The sequence below is a fragment of the Ursus arctos genome, unplaced genomic scaffold (genome assembly GCF_023065955.2).
Source record: "Ursus arctos isolate Adak ecotype North America unplaced genomic scaffold, UrsArc2.0 scaffold_15, whole genome shotgun sequence".
Taxonomy (NCBI): domain Eukaryota; kingdom Metazoa; phylum Chordata; class Mammalia; order Carnivora; family Ursidae; genus Ursus; species Ursus arctos.
In genome coordinates, this window is record NW_026622819.1 from 23,967,504 (window position 1) to 23,983,073 (window position 15,570).

Here is a 15,570-nt window from a genome sequence, read left to right on the forward strand (position 1 = left end):
ATGTTGATCACACTCCTTCAGAGTGAGAAATCCAAGGCTATTTAACCTACTACTGTCCTGAAGTTCTCCACTCCCTTGCCATGATAGTTCTGTACAAAAGTAAGATCATGCTTTCTCTTTCTGTGTGTGGGTCAAGGATCCATACGGATCTTCAATTTATTTTCAATTCATGTTTCTGTCATTACAGGCACATTTGTTGTCCAAGTCACTGCAACTGATGCTGATGATCCAACTTATGGGAACAGTGCTAAAGTTGTGTATAGTATCCTACAGGGGCAGCCCTATTTTTCAGTTGAATCAGAAACAGGTTAGAATTCCTTTTTGATCTTCTTTTTACAATCTGTAATTTTAATTGACATGTTCACCTGAGCTGGCATATTTTTTAATAAAAACAATCAGTGTAATTGAATTTTCTTAGATTCACCTGCCAAATACCAGCAATATACTTGTAAACACGAGATCCATATCATTTCAATCAAGAAGTCTGACAACGGATGTTTTGTCCATTATGCTTATATAGGGTAGATTCAGAAAAACTTCTACAATGTTATTTTTTCTTCCAGTTTGGGGTGAAGTTAAAGACCAATACCTCCTGATAGCCATTAGGGCTATTTACAAATATGCCAATTCTTCTTTTTCTAGTTATTTGGTATCTCTTTCCCCTGCTTTGAAGCTAGATATAGCCAGGAGATTTGTTTGGGCCAGTAAATGTGGCAGTGATTCAAGTCACCTCCAAGCAGAACTTTTAGACCTGGTGCACGATCCACATTCCTCTCCTTCTGCCACAGAGATCACGGATGGAAACCACTGTTGACACTGGTCTCCAGCCTGGATGTCTGTGTCTGTTATCCTCAGCAGAGCTCCTTGCTGGCCTACTCAGAGCATGAACAAAACACTGACGTTAGCTGTGTTAAGCCAGTACGATTTTGCATTGTTTGTTATGACATCATCTAGCCCATCCTAACTGATACCATCCTAATAAAACAAGTGGATTCCTTAATGGAATCCTTTTTTTATCATCTCGTTTTTCTGCATTTTCTCCACAGAGTAGCATATTATCTTAGGCTGAATTGTTTCTTAGGAATTTTTGCCTGTGCTGTACAGTAAACTCTACCCATATTTTTGTTAACGTCATAGGAGTCGAGTTTCTTTTGTACATTTTTCAAGCATCCATTATTGTTAGTAGAAATCAAAACCTTTCGAGATTACTACATCCAGTTGGAAATCGATGTGTTAGGAGGTGCAATGAACTTGGACAGAATCCCAAGGAGAAAGAAAATGTTGAGTTGAAAAACAGTAAGGATGAAAAATTAGAAATATCCAACGTAAAGGACAAAAGGCTAAGGGGATGTCCTGTATTTAAATGGAGAAGTACTGTGATTGGCGAACAGGATGCAACTGCACTTTTACTGAAGTCAGGACTAGAGGAATAAAATTGACCTGTTGCCTGAGGTATTCATGTTAAAAATGAAAAAAAAAAAAGATATTTTCAGCTTCATTAGCTGTTAAGCACTGGAATGTGCTACCAGAGAAGGTTATAAAGACTTTAAAGCCTTCAAAGCCTTTAAAGCCTATAAAGATTTTTGAAAGAATGTTGTTAATTTAAGCATAAAGCCTACATAGAGATTAGGCAAACTTTTAGTTCTTTCAACTACTTATTTTATAACTACCTGACAAAAGAGATCAATTTAACCTAACATAAGAATGCTGGTCACTGCTGGGACCAGTTGCTCTCATGCTCACATCAGCTTTAGGAAAACTTCAGTTCTCTAGGATCCTACAGCATGCTAATTATGGGAGAACTGATGTTGTGTTTTCTTAAGACCATAGTTTTGTGGTTTAGAAAATCCTCCGGACGTTCATTATGGTAGGTATATTGGATGAGCAATTAGCTGATTCAGTAAAGTGAAACTCAAGAGTCAGTTCAAGGAAATGGTTTAACAATTTCCTCATAGTACACTTAAATGTCTTTTACCAAGCAGCTATAGTAGGATAACACTGTACCACATGCCAAGTTATATTTTGCTGTGTTATCTCATAACACATGATATTTATACTTCCTACAATCCATACTATTGCAGAATTGACTTGTACTTGACTCTCCTTGTATGATAGGTGTTTGTTTGTTTTTTAATGGCTCTATCTCCCCTACGTGGTTATAATTTCCTTCAGCATAAGGGCTGTCTACCATCATCTTTATGTCACCCATGACATCTGTATAGTATTTTGCATATTGTGGATAAGAATCCATGTTTGTAAAAATAAATGATTTGATGAAGTATTTTTAATACATTCCTTTCCACTTCTGAATTTCACATCCATAGGTATCATCAAGACAGCTTTGCTCAACATGGATCGAGAAAACAGGGAGCAGTACCAAGTGGTGATTCAAGCCAAGGATATGGGTGGCCAGATGGGGGGATTATCTGGGACCACCACAGTGAACATCACGCTGACTGATGTCAACGACAACCCTCCCCGGTTTCCCCAGAGTAGGAACATTTGATTGAATGAATTTCTTCAGTGCGCTTTTGTAAAACTCTAAGAATGATGTTTATTTTCCTTTGTTATTAATTATCAATATTAGTGACCTCAGTAAGAACCATACTTTTATTAGCTGAGCAATTTCTGATATGGTTATTGTTATAAAGCTAACACCATTGTTTTATTTTTCCTTATTAAAAAGACTACCGCAGACATAAATTTGCTTGTGCAGAACATATATACACAAGCATGCTGCTATTTGTTAAAAAAAATTACCTTTATGTTTTGTGAATTCAATCAGTCATGTAATCTCTTTTAAATCCTCACAAAGCTTTATAAGGGGAGGATTTATCATTTTACTGTTTCTAAAAATACAACTGGGGAAATAACCATGTACTTAATCCATTTGTAATCATAGTTTTCTATATTATGGTTAATTGAGATACGAAAAGTCATCTCTAAAATCATTAACTCTCATGACTAGATAGGAAAAAAAGAAGGAAAAACAACATTCTTAAATGCCCACTTTGTATCAAGCAGTACACTAGAGCCCTGCATATAGAGCACCTCAAGTGGGTACTGGTTTTAGTGTAATATTTCTTCCGGGAACAAAATTCACTTCTGACCATGCTAAGTAAACTACCTGAATCCTGTCTTCCAAGAGAAGATAGCTACCCACCATTAAAAGGAAAGCCCACTTACCCAATCATGGCATTTCATTAAAGTTGATCAGTTAATAGGGTCAGCTAATTGGGCCTTCTTTTATAATGGAGATACACATGGATCAACAGGAAATCATTAAATTTTCTTTAGTTTTTTTCAAGTATTTAATCACAGCTAAATGCAAAAAACAGAGTATCAAACTAATTTCTGATTTAATGGGTAGAAGAAAAGTTTTAAGGGCCCTAAATTCTCCCCCTCCCCCCCAGAGGCCTGAAATGACAATATCAGAATCATCAGTACGTTGCCCAAAAACCTCCTTTTCAATAGGGGAATGCCCCAGGGAAGGATAACAAAAGAATTCCCAGTACCTGGAATACCACAGAGACCTTACTTTGCTTTGCTCTCTCCTTGGATAGCCTGTGATCATTACTGAATAATGTATCAAAGCACAGGAGGGGAGAATAACTCCAGAGGAAAACCTTGGCTTGTGTTATCATTTTGCCAAGGATGAGCCCAACACTTACTGAATGGATGAATATTATTGCATGACTATATTCTAGTGGTGTTATAGTCTATGTATTTTCCAAAGTAATTTGCATGGATGGTTGGCAAAATGCAATGGGTGAGAGTAAAATAAGTTTTGTTCTTATTCCTTTTTTTTTTTTTTTTTTGTCCTAAGTACATGCTGGTCTGGCGGATCTAAATTGAAACTCACATGCAGTCTCCTTAAACTAATTTTGCAACATGAGGACATAAGAAAAGTGTACATCTATGAAATACAGGTTTTAAATCAGCAATACAAATACATGAATGGGAGAAACCTATGCACAGAAAAAATACTATCATGAAATTTAAAAGGAGTAGTCAAAGACACAGTTAGGAGCTTTCTCTCTCCATGTGTCTAGCTGTATCCCAGACCAGCTCCCTGTGCGAGTGAAAGAGTGTCTACTTGGATACATCCTCCAGATCGCTGTCATTTATTTTCACCTCCAGTTGTTATTAGCGATGACACAGAGAACCCTTTTAAGAACTACCTCACAATTGGCTTAAAGTCACAGGTCAGGTTAAATTCTTTCCCATTCCTTCTGCTAAGATTAATTAACAGGGGCTTCGAAACCTTGTGCACCTCCCCCCAGCAGTTTAGTCTTTCTTGCCATCATACCCGTGAACCCCGAGGCCTATTTACAGGACAAGAAAAGTATTCTCCATTTGCAAAGAGACAGGTCATGACAGAAGAAATATTCTTAACGATCATGAAAGTAAGGATGTAAGGAGGATAGAACACCATTAATTATCCTGAGGAAAGTACAAATCTGCCTGCATCCGTAGTAATGTCTGAAAGAACTGTTAGAAAATAGGTTTTGTCTTTATTATGATAGAGTATCCTTCATCTGTGCTTGACTTATATCTGTCTGGTGATTAATAGGTACATACCAGTTTAAAACCCCTGAATCTTCACCACCGGGTACACCAATTGGCAGGATCAAAGCCAGCGATGCTGACATGGGAGAAAATGCTGAAATTGAGTACAGCATTACAGAGGGAGAGGGGCTGGACATGTTTGATGTCGTCACCGACCAGGAAACCCAGGAAGGGGTTATTACTGTCAAAAAGGTAATGCCGTTTGTTAACTACTATGCAAATGAGACATTCACTTTTCTCCAGTCCCTGAGTAACCTGGGTAATTACGGCTCACATGAACGTTGCTCTAGATTCTTATTTTACTAATTATTTTTTTTAAACACCACGTCTAATGGTTGGCTTTTAGAGGTCCTCAATAATCTGATGCATTCATTAATTTCATACTTGTAATAAATTCTTATTAAGAACCTCCTGATGTAAATAAATGACACAAATAAATAATATACATTAAAACACACAAAATAAATATCGTCAATGAATAATAAACAAACAGTGCCAGACACTGTTCTAGATTCTGGAGGTGCAATTCAACAGAATGGTCTCTGCTTCTACAGAACTGCCAATCTAAGGCAGAAAAGAGACAAGAAAGCAAATAAGCAAACAAACAAGTGTATAGTTCTAAATTCTGATACATGCTTTGAAGGAAGAGAGTAACAAGCAGTGATAAAGATGGCCTGAATTAGAGAGAGAGAGGATATAAAAAGACCACAGAAATAAATTAACACAAATTTCCTATGAGCTCTTTAGCTACTCTTTGGAACACGATAATAAATTTTTTATATTTCTGAATTCCAATTTCTGCCCTATGTATTCACTGTTTACCCCCCAAAATTGTCTAGCACCACAGAGCCACACACAGAAGTGTGGGAAAATTTAAAACCAATAAACCGTGTGCTTCAAAGCTAAAAATACATTAATTTTGGTTACTTTTTTAATGATTGCACTTCCCCTCATGTATGGTATAATATTTTCTCTCTCCTTTAGCACACTGTTGTATCTGCTGGTAAATATAAGCATCGGTGGATGTAAATAACAAGAAAATTCTTTCCTCTAAAGCTTTGGATTACATGTCTTAATACCTGGAAACACAATAAAACATGCTTAAGCGACACTCAGACCAATGTTTTATACTATAATATAATTAGGAAGCCCATTACTGTACATTAACCTTTTTCATTTTCTTAGTGCCTTATCAGATTCAAACTGAAATTTTGCCTAGCCGACTAAATCACATTCACTAATGTCTTGATTAATTGTGTTTCTAGTGAGCCTTGTCATATCATCATATAAAACTAAAAGTCAGCAATAAGCATTTGGGTTCACTGTGTCTCCAGAAGTAGAGATACTTTTCCTGAAGACCTCTGACAGCAATGATCATTACTTTCGTTGGCAAGTAATTAGCCCAATGCCCTTATCAGGATATCACTTGGAATATTTTATCAACTCATGCACATGCACACACACACACACACACACACACACACACAAACCCACAAAAAAACAAAACCATATTAAATCTATTTAATCTGAATAAATTTGGAAAAGGGAGTCAGGATGCAATCATGTGGTTCTCAATTCTGGCTGCACATCAGCATCACTGGGGGCGGTATTTAAAAATATAGATTCCCACCCTCACCACAGATATTTTGGTTTAATGATCCAGGGTGGGGTCTAGATACTGGCAAATTTTAAAACGGTCCTTCAGTGTTCAAGTACAGCCAGATGTGACAACATCTGACACAGAATAATCTACTACGTATTTGCCAACGCACCCCTGACATGACTCCCTCTAGTCAAATACAAGAATTTTTTTTTAAGCAGTTTTAGTTTTTTAAAACTCCTGCTTCCGGGTTCCCTTCCCTGTCACACCTTGCACCCCCTGCACCCACTTGCAAGGCAACAGCGGGCATGGTTTCAGCCCATACTTTTCACCAGGACGGTGTGGCATCTCAACTCCCATGCCTTTGCCCAATTTCATGGTGCGTGGTGAGGTCCCTAAGCAATATGGTTATATTCATTTACCCGAGATTTGCACTAAAAATGGCTCATGTCTTTCTGTGTGTCTTGGCTGCTTCCAATATGTCTCCCCCCTATCCTCCCCAAGCTCTTGGACTTTGAAAAGAAGAAAGTGTACACCCTCAAGGTGGAAGCCTCCAATCCTCATGTTGAACCCCGCTTTCTCTACCTGGGTCCGTTCAAAGATGCAGCCACAGTCAGAATTATGGTGGAAGATGTGGATGAGCCCCCCGTCTTCAGCAAACTGGCCTACATCCTACAGATAAGAGAAGATGCTCAGATAAACACGACAATAGGCTCAGTCACAGCGCAAGATCCAGACGCTGCCAGGAATCCTGTCAAGTAAGCACACTCCTACAACCCGTCTCTTTTGGAAGCTTTAGCCGATGGCTCTGCAAGGATCACCTGCAAGTTAGAAAATTAATCCTTTTTTCCAATGAGACACTTGTGTCTTCCTGAAAAACTACTCTAAACAGCATCTTTACTCTCCTTTGTCAACATGAACATGATTTCAGCAGCAGTGTAAATCTAAAAAACACAAAATTTGGGGGCGGGGGGGAACACAAAATGATTTATAGGAGTTGACTACCTACCTGAAAATGGTATAAGGAAATACAACAGAATGGCCTAGAATATTTCTTTAAGGCCTTAGATTTGTCAAATAGTAGCATGGAGAGAGCTCTGTGACTTTTAATAAACAAGACACCAGGCTGAGTCTGTTTCTCAAGTGTGCAGGAACCTATCATGTAACACTCAGAGGCAGAATTATGCTCCATTTGGATGCATGATTTTTTTTCTTTTTCAGACGTGGATAAAAGTAAGAACCATTTCATGATATATGTCTGCAAAATCCTGGGGAAATTAATAGAGCTGAATCCTAATTTATACTATGTAAGCAAGCTCTATTTTCCCTATACATTCCTTATACCTTACCTGTAAGTCACGCTGCAAGAAAGCCTCATTGCTCTTTGAAATCACAGATGCTTTAGAATTCTAGAATTTTATCATGAGAGCACTGGAGTCAACAACTTGCAGTCTTAGTAGCTTAGTTGACTAGATGAGAAAATTGCTAAATCAGAGTATCATTCTATCAATTATCCCCCATTAAAAAAAAAAGAAAAAGAAAAAAAGTAAGCAGACTGACAGGCTAGAGGAACTCTTGCCAGTGAACCCACAGATAAATTCTGATCCAGGCACCTGCCATATGCCAGGTACGTTCCAGGCTTTAGAGATACGACAGAGAACAATATCAAGTCCTGATCTCATGAAGCTTACATTCTAATTGGGACAGACAGAAATAGGCAAACAACAAATATGCAGGATTTCAGGTAAAATACACTGTAAGCGGTAAAATAAGACAGAGTATGGGAACAAAGGGTATCTGGGGTACCATTTTACATAGTGCGGTCAGGCTTGCCCTTGGTAGGAAATCATTTGAATAAAGATTTGATTGAAATGAAGGGATGAACCATGATGGTATCTGAGAGAAGAACATTCCAAGAAGAGGGAAAAATGAGGGTAAGGTCTGATACCAGAGCTTGCTTGGCATGAGGAAGGAGTACCAAGGAGGTTCATGAGCTAGAAGAGAGTGAGCACGGTGGGGAGTGGTTGGTAAGGTAGGAGGCAACAGGGAGGTATGGTAAGTGGTGAGTGTGGCAGGTCCTCTGGGGCATTTGTAGGCCTTGGTAAAGACTGGGTTCTATTTTGATTGAGGTAGGAAGCCACTGCAAAGCTTTGAATAGGAGTGTTACCTAATCTAAAACTGCTTTTTAAGAGGATCACACTGGCTGCCCCATGAAGAATAATACTGCAGATGAAAGAATCTGAGGTTCTAAGGCAATCATTTTCTAACTTTTCAGCCATGAGCTCTTTGTTCGAATGAAACCTGATGGCAAGTCCCACACCTAAAACACAAAAATGCCTGGTTTATTCTCAAAGAATAGTTTTAAATCATTGGGAAAACAGACACTGTTGTTTTATCATTCTGCTGGAATATCCATAGACTCCTTCAACTGGACTACGGTCAACCCAAAGTAGCCACATATAAGCTCCACGGATCAAGTGTTCTTCCATATACATTTAATATTACTAATAAGAAAAATGAATGGCAGCCTTTGCTTGTACAACACAAATAATCTTAAGTACTTCACAATGATTCTCTCACTTGGAGTTTGTCCTAAGTGTGTAAAGGAAAAAAATCTTAGCAAGTCAATGTGAAGACAAATTTGAAAGTGTTAATGCTGCTAGTTTATATAAATATGAGCTTTGTTACCTCTTTGATCAATCAACATGTTTTTAATTGAAAGAGATAATGTCTCCTGGGAATTTTGGCTGCATTTTTATGTCTATTTTACTTTTTATAATGAATACCATTTTAACCCATTGCATTATTTTACGTGTATTAAAGGAAGTAGTTAGTTTGTCAGACTGGGTTTGCTGTCAGCTAATTTTGAAGTTTTTTATGCCAGCCTTTTCTTGGTACATACGGATTTCATATATAGATATAGATTTAAGGATAAAAATACCAATAAGGATATATGGTATATAAATGTATATTCCAGTGAGTCCTTTTATAGGACAAAAGTGATTCTCATACTGGGAAAGTACATCCACACATAGTTTTTGGTTATCCAAGATGTAAATACTGAACTAGGTGCTAGACAATATGTTAGGTACACACTTAATACTAGAGAATTCTTCCCCCAAACATCAATCTATCTTTATACAGGTACAAATCTTTAATTACATAAAATAATTTTCTTCCAGTAACTTTATCACAAATGCCCTTTGACTTCATGGAAGAGTCTTATAAAATGTCACTCTGAATAAATATTATGAAAAATTTACATGCAAACATACTTCCTGTCCTGACCCACAAATCTCCCTGACTTGGGAGGATACATTAGAAGACAAATTATTGAATCACAGAATATAATAAATTTCGGGGGGGGGGGGAAGAGCTACCTAGCAAAATAATCTGCTATAATCATGTTAAGATTGATTACCTTGTTCCTTATCTGTTATGACTACAATTAATGTGACTGGGCAGTAAATATACTGGATAGGAATTGAAATTACTTTGGAAAGAAAAACAACAAACAGATAAGGCTTCATGTGCATACATCTTTCCTAAACAGTGTAGACATTTGAAATTTCCTATTAATTTTAAATTTCCTAATTAAGGGAAAAACTCATGTATAATTTGGGTATTTCCCAAGTAGTTCCTCTTTAAAATCAAAAGCCACCTTCAACTAAAAATTCCTCACCTCATATTCTTTATTTCAAAGGCTTGACAGGAAAATACAATTACTTGTAAAACTTAAAACTATAGCAGGAAGAAAAGAACAAGAAAAGATTACAGCTGTATATAATTGTAACAGCTTATAAAGGCAATAAGCAGCATATCTTAAGCTTGACATTTTTCATGAGGGAAAAAATATTTGTAGGCAATCATTTAATGTCTTACAAAGTCTATGAATATTGAGATTTCCTTTTTGGGTAATTAGTCATGTGCTATAAATATTTATCATTCTCAAATTTAAAATGAAGGCAGGTGATCAAGTTCAATGCTGTTGCCTAAATTTTTTTTTTAAAGATTTTATTTATTTATTTGACAGAGATAGAGACAGCCAGCAAGAGAGGGAACACAAGCAGGGAGAGTGGGAGAGGAAGAAGCAGGCTCATAGCGGAGGAGCCTGATGTGGGGCTCGATCCCATAACGCCGGGATCACGCCCTGAGCCGAAGGCAGACGCTTAACCGCTGTGCCACCCAGGCGCCCCTGTTGCCTAAATTCTTAATAAACATTGATTCATGACATAAATGGCAAAAATAATAGCTGTTTTATCTGTAGGAGATGAACCTTTAATAACAAAATATTAGGTTTATATAAACTAAAATTAAAATTCTAACCTGACTTGAGATATATACATATCCTTTTTGAACTTCTTGATTCTCTTTAATATCAGGTTTAAATAGACTCCAATAATCAAATATCCATTTTATTTAGACCCTTGATAGATGACAAAATATATTTTATTAAAATATATTTATTATAATTCACCAGTTACATTTGAAGCAAAATAATCGACTGAAATAGAATCTTGAACATGGTACACTATTACAAGTTAGTAACAAGAGCTTATTTTCCTTAGAGTATTCATAATAAGTCTACATGTGTATGACTAGTTGGTCATTTACTTAATTGTATTTCTACCAAGCCAACATTTTAAAATCTCCCATCATGACATAAATTTTGAGACTCTAGCTGAAATGGGCAATTTTTCCCCCTAATGACCTTAACATATCAACTGTCTCCCGAATTTTCTCTTTAATGTCCCCTACATAAAACAGTGCATACATATTTTCCCCACATATAGCTATTCCAAAAACTGGTAATAAATTGATAAAGAAGATAACATTTCTCAAAATCTACTAGTCTTTCATCAATTTCAGCATCGAAAACTCAGTCCTCCTTTGATTTCTAAGACACCTCTTGGTTTTCTTCGAATTCTCTGAACTCCTTAGATAGTTGTCTAGCTCCTACTCTGCTCTGGGCACCGTGGGTCTCCATTTTCCCATCATCTTTTCAGTGATTCTGTCTTTAATGTTTTTCTCCCTTCACTGGACCTCCTCTTCCTGGACAATTGAACCAGAAATCTAAGTTGTCAATCCAGATCTTTCCTTTCCCAGACTTCCCCTGAGCACCTCAGCTTCAATATACCAAACAGGAACTTAGGATCTTCCCCAAATCCTGTTCTTCCCGTCTATCAGTTTGTGACCACACCTGCCAACCATTCTCCTCAATTCAACCAGTGATCTTTGTTAAACGTGACTTAGATTGGAACATTTCCCTGCTTAAAATCCACTGGTAGATTTGCATTGCTCTTAGAACAAATCCCAACTCCATGCCATGGCCCCCCAACCATCGACAGTCCAACCTCATTTTCTATCTCCCTTTTCCCACCTCACTAACTGCAGCCACACTAGCCAGTTTCTGCTTCTTTTCACGTAATCATTTTTAAAACAAAGTAGATAACAGAAAACTAGACAACAACCTACTTATGCACACGAATACCTGGGTACACATTAAAGTTCTAAGGTTCTATAAATTTGAGTTAAAATGTGACAATTACTATACAAACTTGATACAAATTACATATAAAAGAAACTTTATTGGTGATTCTCAAACTCATGCAACTTGTCTAATGGGTTTACCATTAGGATCTCAGTTGTAAAGAATTAATTTCCCAGAATATTTTGCTTAGTATTGAGTTATAGATACGCAAATATGTGCTACAAGTAGAAAAAAATCCATGTGACAGACTTTCTGGGAATAGTTTTAGGATGTGAGAATAACAAACACAAAGAAAACCTTTCTAGCACTGTATGGGGATGGATGGTAGCTACACTTGTGGTGAGCATAGCATACATGTAGACTTGTCAAATCCTTATGCTGGACACCTGAAACTAAGCTAACTGTGTGTCAACTGTATTTCATTTTAAAAAGAAAAGAAAACTATTCTAAATTCTACTCTGCCTTTTTAGGTATTCTGTTGATCGACACACAGATATGGACAGAATATTCAACATTGATTCTGGAAATGGTTCAATTTTTACATCGAAACTTCTTGACCGAGAAACATTGCTGTGGCACAACATTACAGTGATAGCAACAGAGATCAGTAAGTCTAACCTCACCCCTCAGCTGTCCCTGCTTGACGGAGTGAGTGTCCCAGCAAGGGCTGGTGAAGCAAGGCTGAAATTCGTCACCATGTACTGATATCCTACTCGAATACATATTGAGGGAAAGAGCCCTATAATGATTTGCAGTAATGTTTCTTCTAGGCATGTGTTAATTCATTCACAAATGCAGAGGCACCTGCGGACGATCTGTAGTTCAGAAATAATAAAATGAGAATGCATCTCTCAAATGAGGTTGAGTTGGTACATAGTAGATTTGATTCCAAAAAGCTTTATCAATCAGAACATTACAGAAGCAGCTGAAAAACATGGGCTTGTGGCTGGAATTGGGAGGGAAGGGAAATCAAGTGTATTAAAAAATGCAGGCATTACTTAGAAATCTTTCAGATATCTATCCTCCAGCTTTCTAAAGAATTTCTATTTCAAAATCATTACAGAAGTAAGAGATATAAATTTTAGCTTTTCCACTGTACACCAAAGTGAGCAATCCAAACCATCAAGTAATCAATAAAATGTTTAGAGTGGATTTTATGGAAGTCCCCATGAAATTGAAGGCAAAGAAAAATAGTGCCAAATGAATGCTTCAAATAAAATGATTATACACAGTGAAAATTGTGTAATGTAAACACAATGTGTAGGCCTAAGTACATGAAAGAAAAAGTATTTTTAAAATAACATTTGAATGTTTAAAAATAGGCTTCCAAATTATAGCTCATTTTTTAGTGTTTTTTATTTTAAAAGTTCAAATATTTTTAGCTCAGTTGGGTATCTAGTGTGCAATATTCCATACCTAATGGTATATTACAGTAGTATTCTTTGTCAACATAACTCATGAGATTTGAAACGGCCGAAAAATACTGAGTAGAATAATAAATTACCAATTTGGGCAAAATGAAGCATTGTTTTGTGATAGCATTAAGAACTCCTAATTACAAATGTGTTAGGTAGGAATTTGCTCTCCAGAATTTATACAGAGGGACTAATGTGGATACTGATGACAGAGCATACTTAAAGCTTTAAAATTACAAAATTATTTTTCACACTGAAAAGGACCATTTTTATAACATCATGAAATTTTATGTTTTACTGAAGTAGTCATTTCATGTGTATTTTAAGCTTTGTGCCTAAAATTTTTTTTAAAGATTTAATGTTTCTGTGATATATTTGAAAGTACTAGTGATAAAGACCTTTTAAAACTTCATCTTTGGCAGCTCCAACTTTGGAAGAATAATGTGAGCAATATTTTAGATGCAAAGGAGCTTAAGAATCTTATTGTCTAAACTTCTTAACTATCTTTGATGCAACAGAAGCCCAGAGCTTACATAAAACCAGCCCACTCCCATCCCAGGGCCTTGGCACTTGCTGTTCCCTTTATCTGGAGAGCCGGAAATATTCACATGGCTTAATCCTCTTTATTCGTGTCTCTGTCCAAATGGCATCTCATCAGATGAGACTGAGCGGTCATCCCACTCAAAGTAGCGCCTCCACCTCTCTCCCATCCCTTTCCCTCTTTAATTTCTCCACAGCACTTAGCATCTGACGCCTTATCTATTCATGTGTTTACAGTTTATCTGCCCCCATTAGAATAAAGCTCCAGGATGCAGGATTTGTGTCATGTTCCCTATGTGTCCCAACACCCCAAAGAGTGGCTGGCATGTATTAGAAATGAGATGCTCACTAAATATTTATGATGTGAACAAACAGATGTGTGAGTGAAGTGAATGAGGAGTGCTGAGCTCGGAGATTCCAGCTCCTGATTCCTACACCAGGAATCTGTCTTCCACACAACCCAAAATACTCATTCACCTCCAGTCTTCCAACGTGGATGCTGCTCTCTCATTATCCTGGATGAACAGCCTGGGCTTTGGAGTCAGACAGACCCAAGTTGAAATCTAGGCTCTACTTCTTACTTATCATCTCTGTGAAGATGTTCAAATTACCTAACCTGTGTGTACCTTGGTTTCCTCATCTCTACAGTAGGGGCGATAACTGTATTTACCTCAGAAGTTTGTAAGGATTAAATAAGATAACATAGCAAAGTGCTGGGCACTACATCTAGCCTGTATTCAGCACAAAAACTAAAGAACTAAGACCAAAGCAACCATTGGTTTCCTTCATTTCCCCCTGCTCTTTCTTTTGTACACATTTTCCCCATCTCCCTGCTTCTTTGGCTTCCCTTAAAATCTGCCTCTATAAACGCCTTCCTAGATAGCTTTTCTTTATTTTATGTGACTCTGCGGTTTGCTATCCAGTTTCACTCTATTGACACAAGTAGCTTTGTCCCATAGGTATCTCCAGCAGGTGTATCCAACTCCAGAAGTACCAATCTAATTCTTTTTGGTGACTAACTCAGTACATAACGCCCTGTGGTACTCAGAGCAGCCTTGGGGAAATCTGTGTATGAATGAGAAAGGAGTGAGTGACAGTTGTCTAAAGGGAATTGGCAATCAATATATAAATGCCTATTTCTTTCTTTTTTGGCGTATTGCAGATAATCCAAAGCAAAGCAGCCGAGTCCCTCTATATATTAAAGTTCTAGATGTCAATGACAATGCCCCAGAATTTGCTGAATTTTATGAAACCTTTGTCTGTGAAAAAGCAAAAGCAGATCAGGTGAGTTTCATAAGAAAGCAAATTAATTCAGTCAGATTAATTTAGATCTTCTAATACACAAAGCTGAGGGCGAGTTTTGAATTATCTATGAAGTAAATGCTAACAAAATTAATACTATAAATAAGAACCAGAATGAATGTTTAACTTGCATAAGAGAACAGACAGTTTTTAAGAACTGGAAGTTCATCATTCTCAGAGACTGATGCTGATTCAAATCAGTCTTAAGTTTTCATTAAAATAGATTAGTCACGGCTTTATTGGAAAAATCTTAATTGGTGAGCATACTTTTAATTACTGTATATACTGGAAAGCAATAACCAGAACATATTTTACAATTGCCCATAATTCATAGTTTCACCTATTTATATTGCCCACCTGTACAAATAATACAAATTTGTGAATGTTTTCCTGTTTTACACATTTGCCCCTACCCGAAATAGGTCTTTTCAGCCAGTGATATAAAAATTATGTTACAGTTTGTCGAAATAGAAGTGCACTGTTAAAATACATGTTAAAGTGGGAAGCTGAAGTTGTGTTTTATGTACAAACTTTCTTTTTAGATTTTATGCAAGCCGATGGCTTATGTGTATGTCAAGACTGCCTTTCTAAACAGGCTGTGTCCAAAGACTGCCTGAATTTTTTTAGTTGAAATGTTGTCTTAGATCATTGTG

The 15,570-nt window shown here is 36.9% G+C and overlaps 1 protein-coding gene across 3 annotated transcripts in view; it reads left to right on the forward strand.

Moving 5' to 3' along the window:
* The window catches only part of CDH6 (cadherin 6), a 124,222-nt gene that overhangs the window by 96,901 nt on the left and 11,751 nt on the right, over window positions 1–15,570 (forward strand). For all 3 annotated transcript variants that reach the window (XM_026506732.4, XM_048224401.2, XM_057312171.1), the window contains exons 4-9: window positions 188–307; window positions 2,325–2,492; window positions 4,574–4,761; window positions 6,674–6,927; window positions 12,131–12,267; window positions 14,778–14,899. In XM_026506732.4, coding sequence (XP_026362517.2) covers window positions 188–307; window positions 2,325–2,492; window positions 4,574–4,761; window positions 6,674–6,927; window positions 12,131–12,267; window positions 14,778–14,899 — 989 coding nt within the window. The remainder of the gene's footprint in view (window positions 1–187; window positions 308–2,324; window positions 2,493–4,573; window positions 4,762–6,673; window positions 6,928–12,130; window positions 12,268–14,777; window positions 14,900–15,570) is intronic.